This window comes from Acomys russatus, chromosome 17 (assembly GCF_903995435.1).
Source record: "Acomys russatus chromosome 17, mAcoRus1.1, whole genome shotgun sequence".
Taxonomy (NCBI): Eukaryota; Metazoa; Chordata; class Mammalia; order Rodentia; family Muridae; genus Acomys; species Acomys russatus.
Window position 1 is genome coordinate 5,966,871 of NC_067153.1, and position 21,320 is coordinate 5,988,190.

Consider the following 21,320-nt stretch of genomic DNA (forward strand, 5'->3'; position numbering starts at 1 on the left):
ACACACACACACACACGCATGCACATAGGCACACACACACAATGCACACACATGCACGCACATAGGCACACACACACACACATGCACATAGGCACACACACGCGCATGCACATAGGCACACACACACAATGCACACACATGCACGCACACACATAGGCACACACACACAATGCACACACGTGCACGCACGCACATAGGCACACACACACACGCGCATGCACATAGGCACACACACGCACATGCACATAGGCACACAATGCACACACATGCACGCACGCACATAGGCACACACACACACACACACACACACACCTCTTAAGGTAAATAAACTTTTTTTCTTTTTCGAGACAGGGTTTCTCTGTGTAGCCTTGGCTGTTCTGGACTCGCTTTGTAGGCAATGCTGGCCTCGAACTCACAGGGATCTGCCTGCCTCTGCCTCCCAAGAGCTGGGATTAAGGATTAAAGGCATGCACCACCATGCCCAGCAAAGTAAACTTAACCAGGCCACAAAAGTATGCACTGGAGCAGAGTGGCCCCTCACAAGGCGTGAGAGCCGTCAGTGGATCATGTTGGCTGTGCCTTTATCTTCAAAAGTGCCCTGTCCTGCTCTGGTTTTCCCTCCCCAACCTGCCCGACTTCTCCCTTCTCCTAGTCTGGTGTTTTTCATGCTGCAGCTCTCTTTACCCTTATCTGCCAAACGCCAAGAGGAGCCATGCTCCCTCAGCTGCCTGCAGCCTATCCTCAAATGCTGTACTTCAAATCGGATTAACATTATCAGCAGCATTTCAATCTACTGACGTATTTACGGGGTTGATGACACTCTTTTTGAGTTGCTCCTGATGTGTCTTCCTGTTTCTCCTAAGATGCAGACACATTTCTCTGGCCTACTTACTTTTTCCTCTTTTCCCCATTAAAATTCCAACATGTTCAGCCAGGCTCTGTTGCAGGATCTTTGACCCCATTGTGATCCCTGAGATTGTAAACTGTAAAAAAAAAAAAAAAAAAACTATCTTGTTTGGCATGGTTAAGACCTAACACACACCTTTAATTCAAGAGCTTTCTGTACACAGGATTTGATAAAAATTAACCCCAGGTCAAGAGACAGAGCAAGAAATCAGGTGACAAGAGATTGAAGAGTAGGAGGGACTTTGAGTTAAAGGGTATTTAAGACAGCGTGGAGAAGCAGAAGGAGCTTTTAGCTTTCTAGCTCCTCAGCACCCTGGCTTTTGGCTTTTTGGGCTTTGAGCTAAAAAGCCTTTGGCCTTGGGTTTTGTTTTTTGTTTTTGTTTTGCCTTTTCCTCCTGGGCTGTCAGCTGAGCTAGTGAGCCTTTTGGGTCATTTTCCTTCTGGGACATCAGCTGAGTAGGAAGGTCAGCTGGGTGCTTTCTCTGCCTCTCTGAGCTAGTAGGCTTTGACCCTAGCACCTGGCTCCTGAGTCTTTACTGTTAAGATATAACAATTAGGATTTTCATTTAAAACATCAAGGCTCCAAGAGTTCTCAAGTTCTGTTCCCAGTCTTCCTCTTGCTTTTCCATTTATTACACTGGTATTTCACTGCTCAGAAGAGGCTGCCTCTGCTACTGCCCGCCAGAGTTCCTCTTCAGAGTACCTTCCTTCAGGCTCAGCCTTCCGCCCTTCTGAAGTCTTGCTTCGGTTCCTTGCAAGCTGTGTGTCACCATCTCTGACTCCTTCAGCCAGGCTGACGTCACTGAGTCACTAGCTCTTGACTAGATACTGTCAATACTCTGGGGACATAGCCAGATCCCCTTTACAGTTATGGGTACTAGCTAACAGCTCACAGCTCCACTCTTTGGAAGACTGCCCTTGCTTGTAGTATCTCGACTTTGCCTTTCCCCTCCCACAACTTCCTGAAGACAATGACGACTTGCTTTGAGAATCAAATGGGCTGAGCATGGTAGCACACACCTTTAATCCCAGCATCAGGAGGGCAGAGGTAGGGGATCTTTTAGTTTGAGGCCAGCCTGGTCTACAGTGAACGATGTCTGGGCTGGGCAACCTATGGTCCGATCCATTCTTCCTAATGCTCTCCAGGGTCAGGCTGAGGCTATACACATTCCCCTCTGTGTATCAGGCTGGCCTCAAACTCAGAGACCCGCCTGCCTCTGCTTCTGAGGGCTGGGATTAATGGTGTGCGCCGCCACACCGGGTTTCACATTAGATTTCCTAGAGCATTTTCTCTGTCACTTCACTAAGAATGTCCTCCTTGGGAATCACTAGGACTGACTGAACACCATATTGCAGATATAGGCACTTAAGACAGGAGGGAAATGGTTTGTCTTAGGTCAAACAGGAAGCCAGGCAAACCAACATTTGAAGGTACTCTGGTTCTCCAACCTGTGATCTCACCACACTGCAATGGCTGCATCGTCAGTCTGCTCTCCTCCAGGCAGCTTAATTCCCGCTCCGTATTTCTCACCTTCTCCTACCTGACACGGCAACACCACTCTCACTGCTGCTTTTGTTTATAGCATTCAATACCCACAGCTATATTATGCTTCTCTGTATTTTTTTTAATCACATGAGTCCAGTGACTTGCTTACTCTACGCCGTCAGTGGGCAGCAGTGCTCCTGACAGAGGAGGTCCCTCCACATGTGCGGCCGAGTGAGTGACGGACTACCCTACATGCTCATGCACCGGTTGAGGGTTGTAGGAACACACTTATCACGCAAGCTTATATGCTCGCAGAGGACAAGGACTGTCAAATTAATTTGAGCACACAGGAGGACTCATGAAACTGTAGCTTGCCTGCCCACACAGGCACATATCTGGGTGAATCCCATGCAAATTATAGTAAAATCCAGAACTATGAAATGCATAATTTATAAAACATTCTATGGTTTCCCTAACTGGGAGATCTGGATCTCAAATTATGGTTCTCATTGTTTAAATGTTGCCGTAGGCTGTAGCTCTTTGTAAACTACTAAACACCCCGTATTTTATCCTATAACAAGAATTTAAGATATCCAAATAAAGTGTAGGTACAGTTAGGACAATGTTTAAACCAGTAAAGTTTTGAAATTTCCAATAATTCCTGGGAATACTGATTCATTGTTCCTGAATCTCAGAGTAACACACCAGGAAATGTTGAAAAACTTGCTTTTTGTTAGTGCGTTATAATTTTAATGTATCATTTATGATGAATAAACATACTTAAAAATAACAGTAAAGGGTATTATAGTAAACACTGTATTTGTAAATATAAATTATCTTTTTGTTTTTTATTTTAAAAGCAATGCCATCTCCAAAATATAAAAAAAAAAACAGGCTTATTTTCAAAGAGCCCTTTAAATACAGCTTTGATCATAATGCTTTATTTACAAAAAAATACATACTAGTGCAACAGCGCTGACAACTTTTCAGGAAGGCATTATCCCAGCATCCTTTGGGGCAGTACTTAGAGATCTACAGTGACATACAAATCAAATCAGTAATGTAATCTGTACGTCAACCTGAATTTGAACAACCAATGTAGACAAATCAATTATTTGGAATCTGGATCCACAAACTTAATATTAAGAATGTTTCTATTTCTATATAAGGATATGCTTATTTCTTTTTTTTTTAAACACATTTTTATTGAAAAATAAAATAATTCATATTATATCTCATTTTCTATCCCATCCCATGCATCTTCCCATTCCTCCCTCCCTCCCACATTCACCCCAATCCCCCTTCCCTATGACTGTGACTGAGGGGGACCTCCTCACCCTGAATATGGTGCTAGGGTATCAAGTCTCTTCTTGGTAGTCTGCTATCCTTACTCCGAGTGCCACTGGGGCTCCCCAACAAAGGGACATGGCCAAATATGGGGCACCAGAGATCCTGTAAAAGTCAGTCCCCAGTCTCCACTTAACTGTAGAAGATCTGGGTAGGGGTTTGAGGATGACTGCACGTTTTGTCCTTGGTTGGTGCCTTAGATCAAGCAGAACCCCTGGGCTCAGATCCACCCATTGGAATATACCCAGAAGATGCTCCAGCACACAACAAGAACATTTGCTCAACCATGTTCATAGCAGCCTTATTCATAATAGCCAGAACATGGAAACAGCCTAAGTGTCCATCAGTAGAAGAATGGATAAAGAAACTGTGGTACATTTACACTATGGAATACTACTCAGCTATTAAAAACAAAGAATTCCCGAAATTTGTGGACAAATGGATTGAGCTAGAAATGATCATAATGAGTGAGCTAACCCAGAAGCAGAGAGACTCAAATGGTATATACTCACTTATAACTGAACACTGGCCCAAAGGGCAGGTCCCATGAAAGTCTGCACCTACCAGGAAAGTGGGATAGAGGTGAGAACATCCTATTGAGACTCTAGGGGAGAAAAATATAGGGGATAGGGAAGTAGGTGGATCCAGAGGGTCCTAGAAACCTACAAGAGGATATGCTTATTTCTATTCAGCAAACTCACAGCAAATGCTCCACCTCTGTGAGACGTGAGCCAGCGCTCCTGAGGAGTGATTTGTAAAGACATGTGCTAAAGAAAGATCTGGAAGTTCAGGTCTTATACACTCCAGCCACACTCCAAGTGTTTATGGCCAAAACCAAGGTCTGGATCCAGAATCACACTGTAATTAAGCCATGGGACAGCAGAAGGCACCAGATATTTCCCAGGGAAACACATGCCTTCTCCAATTACTGTAGTTGGTGAGTTCCTACTGCATTATAACTAAAGCACACTGATAATGTTTCTAACAAAATATCCCTATTCAAAATGGGCTGGATTTGGATAACTCGTTATTTCTATGTTGTCCACGTTTTCTTTACCCTTAAAATACAGTCCTTCTTGTAAGAAGCCAGTTCCTTGCTATTGCACAGGGGTCAGTTTTAAAGCCAATCCAGGCAAGAGAGTTCAGAAAAAAGAACATTCATCAAATTATTTACAAATACTGCAAATCAGCTTTTACTTGAACAGTGAAATGGGAGACCATGTAGACTCCCTGGCTCTCAGGGTCAGCCCTATGCTGACGGCATCCCCTCCAGGCAGAGGCAGCCGAGCTCCACACATGGAGAAGCGAAGGGCAGGAAAGAGGGAGATGACTTAGCAGTCCTTCACTTCTAACGGACAGATGCTGAGGATGAGCGATGTTGCTGTGTAGTACTCTTCTCAGTCTGTGCTTCGAACACAAAGGAGTTTGTTGCTGCTTCAAGCTGCTCTACAGGACTCTCCTTTTAGCTTACTTTCTCTTTTCTAAGGTCATGTAAAAAGTGTGAGACATTTTCATAAACCACGAAGGTGATACAGCAGGCTGGAGTCACTCTAATCAAATTGGGGGCAATTCCTTTGTAAAATCCACCGATGCCTTCTTTCCTTTAAAGGAGGAACAGATACACACTTAGTTTCCTAAGGAGACAGCACCTCATTAGCACAGAGCCTGGAACAAACGCTGAAGCTACCCGACTCACACGTGGGTTTAATGCCAGTGTGCAATGTCCTGAAGGACTGTACCTCAGGAGCCAGAGAACTGTGTTAGTGATGCAGTCAGTGTATTTACATGGATGACGATGCTGGAGATTTAGCAGACCTAACTGGACCATCTCTCAGGCAGCCAGGTGTGGTGGTTCAGGCCCATAGTCCTGGTACTCCGGAGGGCCATGAGGCAGAAGGGTTGCTACAAGTCTTTGAAGTCGGCTGGACTAGACACTAAGTACCATGCTGCTGAGAGCTACACTCCAAAGACTGTCTCAAACAAGCATGCTTGTTAGCAACCAGTGCGTCCATTATCTCATAATTGGCATTAGTGGTACAAAAACTAATATAGCTGACATTAAAAACAAAACTGTATTTCCTTAGTACTGAAAACAGCAACTAAAAACCTAGTAAGTTAACATGCAGATTAGCAAACATAATTTTTTAAATAATCAATTAATTTCTTTACTTTATATCCCTGACCACAGCTCCCCTCCCTCCTCTCCTTAGTCCTCCCTCTGTGCTCTCCTCTCTTTCTCCTCAGAGAAGGGCAGGCCTCCCGTGGACATCAAGCAGCCTTGGCATAGCAAGCCGCAGTAAGACTAGGTGCATCTTCTACTGACGATAGACAAGGCCGCCCAGTTAAAGGGAAGGGTGCCAAAGGCAGGCAACAGAGTGAGAGACAGCCTCTGCTTCAAACAGTATTTCCTAAAAAGAACTAAATTTAAACAGTCTCTTCAGGCCTTTAGAATTAAAGAGAAATGCAAAGGAAGTCTACCTATAATAGTTAATTATTCTCATGTATGACTTCGTCTACGCACAGAGACAAGATCTTACAGAAGTTGTGGGGCACTAGCAAATATGGGCCTTTCCCAATGTATTTACCTAGGCTTTTGACTGCTTATATCCAATGTCAATCAAATATTTTGAGTCTTAAATTCTACGCTGATAACTTTTCAAAGCACTTATTTGTTTCAAATCACCCCCCCCCCCCACGAGACAGGGTTCCTCTGTGTAGCCTAGGCAACCCTGGACTCACTTTGTAGACCAGACTGGCCACGAACTCACAAGCATCTGCCTGCCTTTATTTCCCACAGTGCTGGGATTACGGCGTGTGCCACCACGCCCGGCCCGGCTAGTTCACAATTTTTAAATAAGAACTCTGTGAGTCCAAACAGCCTAACTTTTCAAATGAAGAAATCAGGCGTTAGAGAGGTTGTTTACTGTGACAAATGTAGTAAACAGGAAAGTAAGGACAGCCAAGACCCCGCCCCCGCCCACCATCTTTTCCACAGCAGACTGGCCAGGCCCACAAAACTAGTATGGAGGGGACAATCTAGGCGTGCAAGGTAATTATGAGAGTGCTTCTGATGTCCCGTGCTCTCTCTCACCTCCACGTCTTTATGATGACATCCATGACGCCGCCATAAGCCACATGCTGATCCTGAAGGCGGGCTCTCACAACCTGATATGGGTACGTTGCTGCTACGGCAAATATTTTGGATAGTGCTGCAACAGCGATATATTCTGCTGTGCTCTAAAATGAGAATGTAAACAGGAGTTCTTTAAAAGCAAAAATTACATTAAAAATATAAATACATATATAGAAAAGTACTGTTCCCTCTTTAACACAAGGTCTATTTAATATTTGTGCCATTAGCTCATAAAATATTTAGCTGTTAGTGACAGAATGTTTTTATAGCAGCAATATTGTCAAAAACCAATATTGCTAAAAAACAGATTTTTTAAAAATGTCTACCTATTCAGCACGCTCAGAAACGAATGCCGTCATGTTGAAGACTGCTCTTACCAGCTGGGCGCCTGGCACTCTGCTGACGTGCTCATTGTACTTCAGCTTTAGGAGCTCATACGCCATAAATTGAAGGGCACCGTGCGATGTTCCAAACAGCCCAGGGACAAAGCCCTACAGGGGACGACACAAAGACGTACAGAATTAGCCATGCACGTGCGCACGCCTTTACTCCCAGCACTCAGGGAGGCGGAGGCAGGTGGAATGCTGTGAGTCTGAGGACAGCCAAGGCTATACTGAGAAATCCTGTAGCAAAAAACAAAAACAAAAACAAAAACAAAAACAAAGGGGAAAAAAACCAAAATGAAATAGCTTTCAATGAAAGATGTAAATTCACCTAAGTTTTACCTGAATCACATTTTAATCTATATCTTAACAAGTCATGGTTAATATATTAAGTACATATTTATATAAATGTGTCTACATATTATATATTTTATATATTAATAATATTACTATATAATTATATATTATATCAAAATATAGTTACAATATTAATATATTATAAATTATAATGCATATATTTAATATTCACATATGGCATGCATTTAATACACACACATATGAAATAGTACTCCTTCTCTGTAAGCTGTTTGGATTTCCATAGGTTATTTTCCTTTAAATAGTATACATATGAACATAAAAAGATCCACACTAACAGGAGTTGGAGTTTGAATAGGAAGTTAAATTTAGTGAAGAAAATTAAGCTAATGATATTTCAAAGGATTATGCATAGGTATTCTAAAAGAACAGGGTATCAAATCACAAAAGGAACTACAGAATTGAATAATATAAGTGCAAATAAAATTGCCTATAGACAAGTAAGTAGTCTTAAGTTTATATGCTAGTGATTTTTAAACTATCACACAATTCTTGAAAAACAAAGTAAAAAAACTTTTTTAAGATTTACTTTTTTTTTTTTTTTTTATGTACGAGTACTCTATCTGCATGTACACCTGCATGTCAGAAGAGGGCATCAGATCACATTATAGGTGGTTGTGAGCCACCATGTGGTTGACAGGAATTTACCTCAGAACCTCGAAAGAGCTCTGAAAGTGCTGTTAACCACTGAGCCATCTCTCCAGGCTCCCACTCCCACCCCTTCCTTAAGACAGGGTTTCTGTGTAGCCTTGGCTGTCCTGGAACTTGTTCGGTAGATCAGGTTGGCTTTGAACTTACAGATTCTCCTGCCTCTGCCTCTCCAAGTGCTGAGATTAAAGGTGTACACCACTATCTGTGTGCATGTGTGTATACATATAAAACATGTAAATTTATTAAAATATTTAAAATATATTAAATATATAAATGTAAACATAGTAATATATTTATTATTTATATATTTATGATAGCATAAATATATACCATTTATTATATAATTTTATATAATATATAATTATATAAATATAAATAAAATAGAAACTATTTATTTATAATATATTATATATATTTAATGAGGATAAACAAAAAAGACAGAAAAGGACTGTGGCAATTGCATCTCTGCTATCAGCATGACTGGGGAGACACCCTGCGGCGTGCACATGAGGGTGGTACACACACAACCATCCTGTAAGCTGTGGTCCTGGAGAGAGTTCAGGTGGGAAAGGAGAAAGCCAGCAGGGCAGCAGCATGTGCCCTGTTCCCTAAGCATGGAGCTGCTCTGCCGGCCGCCCCCACAGACTGACACCTGGGAAACCGCAAGCTGTGAAGGTCTCCCTTCTCTAGTTGTTTCTCTCACATACTGTGGCCACAGTGATACAAAATCACACCACAAGAAATTAGGGCAAGAGATAAAAGGTGCAAAATCGGAAACAGATCTTGCTGCCACTAAGAAGAAAGTTCAAATATACTGCACTCAATTCCTAGCAGTGAAGGCGCTGACTTTTTCTTTTGGTTGTTATTTTAAAATTCATTTTATATTTAGAGTCAATAAAAATAAGATGGCATTAAGACTCATGTGGTCTCTTCTGCACATATCATCAGAGACAACTTCCATGGGCTACAGTAGGAAACAGGAGGTCTAACTGCACGGCTGACAAAGTTTTAGACATTCTCCCAGTCATGAAGACACAGCTTACTGTGATCAGGAAGCACAATAAAGTACAATTTCAATATTATAAAGGTTTCAGCTTCATTCAATTGTTTCTTGCCTAAGTTTGGTTTCTTTTTAGAACCAAATACAGGTCCTTTAGAAGTGAACAAAGGAGCTGCTGTCCAGACAAGACAGCGGAAGCCGGGACAGTGACACGTGACGCAGGCATCACTGCAGTATTCTGTAGTCTTAGACACGAAGGTTGAGAGTTGAAGGCTAGCCGGGCTGTATAGCAAGATTCTGTCACAAAAACAAAGTATTAATTACTACTTCCATGTTCATGCTAGTTTGTTACCTTGTACAGTCCACGCACACCTTCATGTTTATATATTTTCACAAGTGCATCAAACATTCCTTTGTACTGTCTCTGTGAAGGGTTAACAACACCTCCATACTGCAACATAAGGCGGGTTTTCGTTACCCATAATGGGTTTGTAATGCAGAGTGTCATGGCTCCTAAAATCATATTTAAAGATGAATTAGCAAAAAGGTAGTTTCACATAATCCAAATAACCAAAAAAAATTTCCACACTGTGCACGTATAGAAAGCTCAGGTCATCAAGAACTGGGGTACAGCCAGGTGTTGTGTGCACACTTTTAATCCCAGAACGCAGGAGGCCGAGGCAGGCAGATCTCTGTGAGCTGAAGGCTAATCCGGCCAGCTCAGGCTACATAGTGAATCGCTGTCTTAAAAACAAAAATAAAGTAAAACAACTGATGCCATTGGGCATAAGTAGGACATTAAATTTGATTAGGAAAATGAGGCAATGATATTGCGATCAACTGAGCACAGGCGTCCTTAGAGGATAGGACACTAGGAGGCTGTAGCCGGGGCAGGGAGATGTGGTCTCTGAGGCACTGCCCGAGAGTCAAAAGGAAACTCAAGTCAAAAAGTTTCTCCTGTGGTCAGTGAGAGGTAACTTCTGAGATAAAATGTGAATTAGTTTCCTTGTAAGGATAGAACAAAGCTATCCAGACTCCTAAACAGGGTAGCCTGGGTAGAGGTGCGATCTTAAAACATGGGGCTGTGATTCAGGGGAGAAGAAAGAACTGGAAATGTGGTTCCTCAAGCTTGCATGTGCACACATATGTCACCTCAGATCCATCACACTCTGCCTCAAAGCCTTTCAGAAGCAGTCACTCCCCAACAGTCTAATAATCTTTAGAGTAGTGATAATTTTGCTACAAATGTCATCTGGTGACATATGTGGTGCACTGCAGCAGTAGGTGGGGTCAGGAAGATCATTTCAAGGCTAGCCTCGGCATATTACATGTGATTCTATCTTTACCAAAACAAAATGAAACAAACAAACAAACAAAAAAACAAAACCAAAGCAAAGAAAAACAAAACCTACCTCCTGCCCTACCAAAAATACATCTGGTTAAATTTCACATTTATTGAGCTTCCTGAGGAGTTTTTTTAAGTAAATAAATATCAAATTCTATTGTGATTTGGGTCTCTGCATGTGGCTAAGTATTTGAAAATACGACAGTTCTTGCTTTAAAAGAATACTCTGTAAACATGAAGAAACCAGGTCTACAAGGGATCAAATAGGCTTTATGAACACCGATAGTCTCATTAGTTTCCCTTGGTGGCACACACACAGGAGAAAGAGAATACAGTTCCTAAGTTATATAATTGGAAAACATTATATCCAAATCATCTCTTGGAATAAATTTTTCAAAAATTATTTTGCATTTCCGAGTGTTTCTCCTGCATGTATGTATGTGCACCATGCGTGTATCTGGTGCCCTCAGAGGCCAGAAGAAGGTGCCAGATGCCCTGGCCCTGGGGTTACAGACGGCTGAGCCACCATGTGGGTGCTGGGAGTCCAAGCTGGGTCCTCTGAGGAGCAGCCAGTGTTCTCAAGTGCTGAGCCACCTCGCCAGCCCCAGAGACTCCCAACTTCATAGGATTCCATGAGCACATTTAAGCCTCTATTGTTTAAAGGGGAAGGGGGGGGGGAGTTTTAAAATAAGAAAATGAAAATCAAGCCCGGAGGCAAAAGGTCACAGGCTCACCGGCCGGCCGACCTTTCACTCAATAGGAGGTCTCAAATGGAGACCTTTCACTCAAGCCCCCTCCCCAGGAATTCCGGTTCCACACTGCTTACCAGCTTCAGCAGCAGACACGAGGTATTCTACTGGCTCTAACTGCTCAGCTCTTCCCTCTGTCTTATATGACTTGATGGCATTGTAACTAAAAATATGAAACAAGCAGGTTTAATTTAATTAAACACACAAGGTTAAATTGAACATGAGTCATAAAGCAACAGTTCATTTTAAAGCATAGTCTTCAAAGTAAAAGTCAATGCACAAGGAAACCACAGATTAAGGCTCATTTAAGAATAATATGCCAGAAATGTCTCACAGTGGGATTAAAGCACCCTCCCCATAAATGAATATGCCGAGCAATATATATGAAAATGTTCTAATAACACCTTCTGCAGCACACAAAAACCGGGAGAAGACGGTACTGTGGTAATGTAAACACTGGAAAGAGGGCAAAGTCAAACAAGGGGCACAGAGGAGCTCCCGTTCAGGAACAGCGTTCAGCTTTCTAACGGACAGTGGGCCCCTTTAATACACTAACAAAATAAAAGGCAACAGTGTCCCTTAGGCAGGAGGGGTAGAGGGAGGGAGGGAGGGAGGGAGGGGAGAGAACAAGTGCAGAACCCTGTGTACGAGCAGCACTGGCCAGGCACTGAGACAGGTCCAGTTTCATCAGGGAAAGAGACACACACCGGGAGAGTGAGTGTGAGAGTGGACAGCAGGCTGAGGAATAAAAGCCACCGGAGTGGCGGGTTCAGATTTGGGTCTTGTTTGGCAGAGAACAGCCACTAAATGTTGCTGAGCAGGAAAGATAAACTAGGTTTGCTTTTTTATTTTTTTGGTTGTTTTTTTTTTTTTTTTTTGGTTTTTCAAGACAGGGTTTCTCTGTGTAGCCTTGGCTGTCCTGGACTCGCTTTGTAGACCAGGCTGGCCTTGAACTCCCAGAGATCCGCCTACCTCTGCCTCCCGAGTGCTGGGATTAAAGAAAGGCATGTGCCACCACTGCCCGGCTAGGTTTGCTTTTCGTTACTTGTTTTGTAAATAAAATTTTTATTACGTGTACGTATGTGTCTTGTGGCCACAGCAGCTGGGGCTGGACGGATAGGTTGTTTAGCTGTTTAATGTAGGGATGAGAAGTGAGCTCTGCTTGATAGAGAGAAAAGCCCCATAAGGAAACGTGGGCGGATGGTTACGGGACTCTTGGCTGAGGAACAGTCAACATAGTTTAGAGGGTTACTAGTTGCCCAGCCGCAGGTGTATTAAGGCTTATTAAGACTCTAACAGAATGGAGAGAGGGAGGAAGAGTGGACTGGGAGGAGAGGAGGGATGGGCCTACATCAGAATGCAAAGTGAATAAAAAAAAAAAAAAGAACAGTTTCTGTGTCTTTTATTTGTATAATAGCAGGTCAAGAAACAACTGCCACCTTAATAATTATATGAATCAATATTAAATATCAAATACCAATAATCTTTCCACACAGGTCTTCTACGACCCAGGCTGGCCTCAAACTCACCATGAGCAAAGGGTGCCTTTGAATTCCAGACCTTTCTGCACCTACCTACCAAGTTCTGGGATTAGGTGTGTCACCAGGCCCCAACTTCTACTTTCCTCTTCAAAGATTTTGGTTGAATAAACTTTTCCAACTTTACCCATAATATTTTAACATGAAGCAAACTGTCCTACTGTAAGAAATTTTTGTCACATAATTCACATAGCCTGTCCTTAGATATTCTTGGGGATATATTCATACACACACACACACACACACACACACACACACACACACACACACAGACGGCATTGTAAATTTGAGTTGTACAGATTAAATGCTTTCCTAAAGCGTTGCCTTGGTTTCTGCACAGCAATAGGACAGTGACTAGGACACAAGTGTCCATGCCAGAAGTTGCTCACAGCATCGCAGCACATGCCCCTGCACTGCAGCGCAGTGCCATGATGCTTTGTGACTGTGCCTTCTGAAGAGCTTGCAGTGGTTCCCAGAGGAACGCAGGAGGAGCTATTCCAGACAGTGGTGCTGGCTAACAGGTAATGAGCTATGAAGATGAAGGGGAAGGCAAGAGCGAGGTGTGAGCAGTAAGTATCTCAAACTATAGGAATCAGGTCAGCGCTGTCTCCCTGGCAGGGACCTTGCTCCAGGCCTGTGTCTCCTGCTTTCCAGCTGCATTATGCACCAAGTACACTTCTCTAAGCTGTCTCAAACAGTGTGGGGTTCTCGCTGAGGATAAATATATAACTATGTTATGATACTTCAGTATTTAGGACATTTTCTACTTTGGGAATATTCTAGAACCAATCTCTCACACATGAAGAAAATAGTCTTTTAAAGGACTGAATTTAAGGACTGAAATTGTGGGATTCATCTTAAAAAACAGTTTGAGGTTCCTACTGTAATACTTACAAAACACTAGTGAACAACTGCTTTATTCACATTTTCCTAACCTCTTTCGGCTGTTAAGAGTGCACAAGAGGACCGCTACTATGGTCACAGCACCTCAGAATTCCTGAAAAAGTTGTACAGTGTCACTGTGAGTATGCTGAGCTAGCGGTGGTTTTAACTAAAACAAAGAGCTCTTTAATGTGTCAGCACCCTGCTGCCCACAGTGACCAGCTGAACAACACTCCTAAATCCATCTCAAGGCAACAGTTTCTGCAAGGGTGGTGCTCCATCTCATCCTGTTAGCAACTCTGTTCTGGGTCAAAGGTCTCTGATAAGAGCTGGCAGACAGAAAACTAACAAGCTCCTTTGCTTCCCAATCCTTCCAACGCAAATATAAAAAATAAAATAAATTCTTTTTTGATTAAATGACTCATCAGTCACCCACGTAAAAAAGGATTATAAGCAGAAATCATTAAAACAACGATCCCCTTTAATACTGTAAAATCCCAAAGATGTACTCACAAGAAAAAGTAGAGTCCCCAGGATAAACCTGCACCCCACACATTCGGGGTCACTCCTTGATAAAGTCCTCGTAGTCCATCAACTTTCCAAATGGTAGTCAAGCAGTGTAAGATTCCATTATATTTTGGTCTTACTTCCAGCCCATCACTCACTGCATTGAGGAATACACAGGTGAGAAGAGGAGCTGCTCACGGCTCACGTATACACAGCAGTCAGAAGCTCACAAGAAAAACCTCAGGAGAGGAAATTGTCTTAACTAGCACACCTGTCAATTTAGCAAAGTATTCAGCCAAAGCGGACTAAAATCTCCAACATTTCAGAAAGTAGGCCTTATATAACCCAAAACACTTGTATGCTTGTTACTGATACTCAATTATACTGATACTGATTATGACCTCAAATGTTTCAAGATATTAGTCAGTGGCTAGAGAAATGGGTTTTGGTTTGTAACATTGCTTGCTCTTGCAGAGGACCTGGGTGTGGTGGCTCACAGCCACCAGTAACTTCACTTCCAGGGGCTCTGACACCCTCAATGTGAACTCTGTCGGTGCCACACATACAACGGGTGTTCACACACACATATGTTTAGGCAAAAACATTCACATATATAAAATAAAAACACTACTCAAACAACAAAACCCAAACCTAGCCAGCTGCTTCACCTCTGTCAGGTTCTGAGGGCAGCAGGGAAGGGTTCTGGAGGAAGGGCAGCCTGTTCTCTGCCAACGCGCACACACACCTCAGTCAGAACAAACAGTACCAAAGGGTTTCACCTGAGCACCCTTTTCTAGAATTGAGCTAGTTTCCTCCATCCTTCCCCAAGCAGTTCCTGTTCTAGGGTCCCACAACTCAACTAAAGTGGCACTACCATCCACAGACATGCTCACGCCACCTGGGGACCAGTTACCACCCCGCGTCCTTTTTATTAAGCAATCTTACCAAAAAAAAAAAAAAAAAAAGTTCTTTTGATCTTTTCATTCTACCACACAAAGCTCTCTTAGGCCTGTCTACATCTCAGAAAAATGTTGCCATCTGTTTCCAAGCAGCAGTAGTATTTTGAAGTGTAGAGTGCTATTATGTCTGGCTAAGTCTGGCGTTTGTTTTTGTTCTGCTTCTATAGGAAATGAAAACTACATTTGGAATAGGATAATTTAGGGGAATGAAGGATGCTTAACGGGACTGTGGGCAGGCTGTAGGAAGATGGCATGAAACAACGCAGTGCCAATAACTGCTTTATTGTTTTCAAGAAGTCACTTAATGCTGGGAGTAGAATGTTCAGTATCTCACTAACAGGGACATTTCATATCACGCATGTGACACCAGCTTACAAAACCATGTTCTGCATTATAACATTTCACAATATAGAATACCAGCTTTGTTTGCATATCCCTTCCTTCTCCACTCTAGAGCTTACAAGCATTTCTCCTTGCTACTACACTCCCACAAATAAGATGCTGGAAGCTGCGGCTGTCGTCCACCTCACAGCCATCCTATCGCTTGTGTACTCACTCTCTGATGTGCGTTGCACATCTTTTAATTCATGTTTTAGGTTTAGCATGTAAGACATGGGTTTCATCAAAATATTTTTATATGTATGTGTCATACTGCTTTTTGAGATGAGGTTTCTCTATGAAGCCATGGCTGAGACCAGGCTGGCCTCGAACCCATAGAGATCCGCCTGGCTGTTCCTCCTGAGTGCTGGGATACAGGTGTGCTCCATCACTCGGCCATTATCCTGCTTCTATTTCCTCCTCCTCTCCCACCACCCTCTTTTGTACGCCCCGTTCCCTCTGTCTGGTCTGCTCATCTTTTTACTAGTAAAAAAGTTCTCTAAAGAATAGACTTTACAGTTTGTGTGGAGTTTTATTACTTCTTTATCTATAGCTATTAGAAAGAAAGTAATACGGATTAAAGGGCATACATGTAAATTTAAAATACATAGTGACAAGTACTTCCTAAAACGCCCACACAAGGTACAGTCTTTTACATGTAAGCATGCCCAGTTCTCTGTCCCCACCTACAGCTGTATAGAACGGGCCTAGCAAGGACAGATCATGACTGTTTACCAGTGCCATGCAAAGGTGGAATGGCCAGTTTCGCTCACCATTAACCTGTCAATATTACACTACAAAATGAGATTAAAGTGCACTGGGCTTTGTGAGAGGCCTGGGTTGGATATCTCATTTTCTTTATTAATTACATGGTCTTACCCTCTCTGAGCTTCAGCGTCCTCCTTTGGAAAGTGGATATATCATCATTTATATCCTAAATTTTGTAAAGTTCACACAAAATAGAAACTTTCAAATAGCAGGGCATCTGCTTATGAGAAGTATTTTGTAGCACGCGTTTCTGATGTGCCCCTTTGGTTTTGTGCCTCTCATTCCATACAGATTTTTTTTGTTGTTTGTTTTGTTCTGGGCATCTTTCCAGTTTTCTCTCAATAATAAGCTCGCAATGCAATTGTGAGACAAAAGGCAAAACAAACCACCCCTGATTTCACGGCTATAAACCAATGCCTGCTTTACTGTTTGGAGAAGTTAATCTTACTAATAACTGTGAGAACAGCGGGTATGAAGGACTAGGCCTTCAGGTCTTCAGAGGCAGGAACGGTTTAGAGGTGGAAAAGTTAGCAGCAGACACAAAAGGGGCTGCACCACACCTGGCAATTTGGGGAGGAAAACTGGAGATTTGGGTGGCACAAGAGTTGGGCGGTGGAGGAAGGAATATTAGCTCGGAAGGAAGGGTGGTGGTGGTGTGGGGGGGGAGGGCTGTTATTAGCTCCTGAGTTCTTGTAAAGCTGTAGTTCTCAACGTGACTACACCTGGAGGCAGGGCCTGTGAGGAGGGAATTATGGTTAAAAGGCTATTTGCAAGCCAAGAAGAGGGTTCTCACCAGAAACCAGCCTGACTAGCACCCTGATCCTGGGGACCCTTCCAGTCCCCAAATCCCCAAGAGAAAGCAATCTTTGAGTTGTTTCAGCCACACTGTTTGTAGTGGTATTTTGTTGCACCTCACCTAACTACGAAGGTTCTTGGGGAGAAAAATACAAAAAAGTTTGGCTATGATCTCAAGGCTTTATCTTTCTCAAATTTGTGTTTAATTGTGTATAAAATAATCACATATCTGCTTTGAGAAAGGAAATGGCTTCCTCCGCTCTTAATTAGAAAAATATAATAGTTGCCCTACTATTAAGGTAAAAATTTCATTACACACATACTACATACATACATGATACAATGTGCTCACACACACACACACACACACACACACACACACACACACACAAAGGAAGGAAGGAAGGAAGGAAGGAAGGAAGGAAGGAAGGAAGGAAGGAATTGTGGTGCCCTCAGTAGAATGACAAGCAGAGAAAAGAAGAGAGCATAGAGATGAAGAGCCGAAAGAGGGTCTCCCTAACGTCAAACAGAAGTTGTTATAGTGAGGTTTAGCCTCAGTGTCCTGAGGAATTTTATCAAAGCAGTGACCTCACATCTCTGTAGTGACCAGTAGTAACACTGAAAGACACCAGAAGACAGGAACTGAAGCAAAAGTTGGTCAATTGGAGGGGCCGAGACAGAAGACATGAATTTTAAATTCATTTTGCAGAATGCCAACAAGTATATTGGCTTTAAAAACTATGCAGCGCTACCACTCTCGGTACAAACTGCTTCATGCTCTGGCTCTTAGGTTCACTGACCCCTCGTTTCCTTGGTCATACCCGAAGAACTTGTTTCTCTTAGTTAACAAATCCCCTTCACGTGTGCTTTGTGTGGATGGCTTGTTTCTGCTTTTTTTGTGATACTAGGTATTGAGTTTCTGACCTATAGGTGCCTCGGCGAGCACTCAATCACCGAGCTCCTTCAGTGGCCATACCTCTCTCAAAAGCATCTGTCCCGGCCACACTGTCATTCGGCGTTTCACTGCACACTGCCACCGCCCTGCCAGGCCAAATTCAGCATCCTGTAATTTTCCTGAGGACCAACTCACCATGGGCACCTCCCTTCCCACACAGAGCTCAACTAGTTCCTTCACCTTTCGCACATAACATTTCTATTCTTTTTAAAGCTGTCGACACTGGAGCTCCGCTTTACATGGGAGTCAATGAACTGTTTGGCTTTACGGCACCTGCAGGCAGAACTAACTCCCTCCCCATTGTTACACAGTAATTTTGTTAAGTGCGCTTAATATGAAAGCACAAAAATCTAGGACTTCCTCAGTACTGATGCTTATTGAGGACTGTATTAGTCAGTTTTATGTCAACTCCATAGTTTATGTCAACTTCTGGAGTAATTTGGGAAGAGGAACCTCAATTGAGAAAATGCCTTCATCCAGATGGCCTATAGGCAAGGCTGTAGACATTTTCACGATAAAAGGATGGTATGAGGGCGGAGATGCCACCCCACAATCTCACCCCCACCGCAGGTGTACAAGCCCGCAGGTGTACAAGCCCGCAGGTGTACAAGCACGCAGGTGAGCAAGCCAGGAAGCAGCACTCCTCCACAGCCTCTGTGTCAGCTCCTCCTCCATGCTCTGCATTTAGTTTCTGCCCCGACTTTCCTGGACGAAGGACTATAAAGCTGTCAGGAATAAACCGTTCCTCCTCACGGTGCTGTTGGTTGTGGTGTTTTATCACAGCGACCGAAACCTTAACTAAGAAAGCAAGTTAACTTTCCACTGTCTCTTCCTAAACGTCTGCTTCCTATCACAATTCAAACTGCGGCTTTCCCAAGACACACACACACACACACACACACACACACACACACACACACGCTGTGCTGGGAAGGCCTGCAATTAGGGGTTACTATCCAATCTCAATGCCTTAGTCTGTCACTAACTGCCTTGTCTGCCCTTCAAGATTCCATTACTCTTCTCACTTGAGGAAAAGGAATCCTCTCAGGTCCCAAAGGATTCCCTTTCCTCGAGCCCGATCAGCTTGGCAGCACTGTGCAAACCCCGCCCCCGCCCACCCTATCCCTCAATAAAGCCCCAGCTCCCCCTCTTCTGCTCCTAGAGGAGGCTGTGTACGAGGGACACCAAGACACAGACAGACTCACATCTCAAGGAGTCCAAAAACTCTTTACTCATGTTCGAGGCCCTGTTAGCAGGGACTTGCAGAGGCGCTGTGGGGAGTGGTTAAGTGCTGGACCGTTTTAGAATGGACCTGCTGAATTCAAATCTCAGATTGGTATTTACAATCTTGTGACTTGGGCAACTCAACTCCTACCGTCACCACCTGCATAAAAGGGATAATAAATTCCTAGTAAATGCTCAATGAAAGTTATTTTTCAATATCCGTAACTTTATGATAACAGTTATTTACAGGTGCATGTCAAATTCCATGGGATTATGTCTTTCTGGTATCATTTCTAGGACTCACCCCACAAATATCAGCTATTTCCCACCACAGAGTGCCTTTTTGTCTCCTCTTTTGGCTGCCAAAATTTTAATCCTGTTGAGAACTTGAATAGCCATGGAACCTTTACAGATATATACAAGCCGGCTACGTTACTTTTTAAAATATTTATTATTTCATATTATGCATATGTGTGTCCCCATGTGGTATGTGCATATGTGCATGTGAGCGCAGGTGCTAGCAGAGGCCAGAGGTGCTGGATTTCCCTGAAGCTAGTTATAGACGGTGCTGGAAACCCATTGAGGGTCCCGTGGGAGTGCTAAGCCCCAACTTTCTTTTTATATAGTCTATTTGTACTCTTATTTTATATTTGGGCTTATTCTACTTCGCTCTTGATTTTATGTTGTGTAGAATTCTTTTATATAACTTATGCTAATTAGACTCTTAAGTTCCCTCACAGCCAGAAACTGTTGGTACTGCTTAGCTCGGACACAGATACATCAAGTAAATTGGACAAAATTAAGATGCTCTACTAAAGCCAATTCTAAAGATTTGATTTGCAAGAAAGAATTTAGGTTGTAATAACTGAAATAACAGAAAGTGGTTTCTATATAGTTACCAAAGATCACCTCTGAAACGTAACTTGGCTAATTTCCATATACTTAATTCACACTTAAACACAGTAATTTAGAGTGTAAAAAAGCTCCTCTTTCCTTCGCCGGACAATGCATAATATACATACTTCAAGCAAAGGAAACCTCACGAATATTTTTATCCCAGACTTAGTCCTACCGCTCAATGCTACAGGTCAAGTACTTGCACTTTCGTTTGCCTTTACACAGCCAAACACGTGGCTGCCCTTAGACTTCAAATTACCCCCAGGAGTGAATGAGGGTCAAAAAATGACAATCTCCTATCTCTCAAACTTCACTCACTTTCCCCAGCCCTTAGGGGACACTGGGAAGTCCTGGGCCCACTTCCTAAATTCTAGCTCCAGGTAACGTAGGACCCCACAGTATTATCTTCGGAGTCCCTCCTCCTTGTAGTACTGAGGCCGGGAGACCAGTGTCTCCATTGGGTCTTTAGTGCCTTGACGGGGCTGTCGCCCGGGGCGTGGGCGGGCTCTTACCAGCGAAGCGGATCTTCACGAGATCCAGCGGGTGCAGCGCCAGGTTGGACAAGACCCCGCCGCTCACACCAGCCACCAGGTTCTCGTACCGGACGTGGCGGAACACCGCGCTCCACGCCGCCGACCCGGCCGCAGACTGGCCCTGGCCTGTCATGGGCTCGGGGCTCGTCGACACTACAGCGCCCAGCGCCGCCGACGTGGGGCGAGATGTTGTGGCCGCCACCGTGGCGACAGTCGCGGACAGGGGGCCAGGAACCGCGGGACGCGAGTCCACCTCCGGGAGTGGAGCCCGGGACGGGGCAGCCGAGCAAAGAGACCAGGTCAGAGAACCGGTTGTGCGGAGCACGCTTGGCCCCTCCCAGCCCGCTTGGCCCCGCCCAGCCCACTTGGCCCCGCCCAGTAGGCTTGGCCCCGCCCAACCCGCTTGGCTCCTTCTAGCCCGATTGGCCCCGCCTAGCTTGCTTGGCCCCTCCCCGCTCTTCCCCTCTGAACCGGACGCGAGCTACAGCTGAAGGACCGCCCCCTCCAGG

At 43.7% G+C, this 21,320-nt stretch overlaps 1 protein-coding gene across 1 annotated transcript; it reads right to left on the reverse strand.

Annotated features, from left to right (window-relative positions):
- Window positions 1-5,128: 5,128 nt before the first annotated feature.
- Window positions 5,129-21,100, reverse strand: Slc25a32 (solute carrier family 25 member 32). Its single transcript, XM_051159500.1, has 7 exons — window positions 20,791-21,100; window positions 14,309-14,459; window positions 11,453-11,538; window positions 9,634-9,794; window positions 7,250-7,363; window positions 6,831-6,976; window positions 5,129-5,340 (listed from the first exon to the last, which is right to left on the reverse strand). The coding sequence occupies exons 1-7, from the start codon at window positions 20,942-20,944 to the stop codon at window positions 5,202-5,204; spliced, it is 951 nt and encodes a 316-aa protein (XP_051015457.1). The 5' UTR covers window positions 20,945-21,100; the 3' UTR covers window positions 5,129-5,201.
- Between the last annotated feature and the right edge of the window lie 220 nt (window positions 21,101-21,320).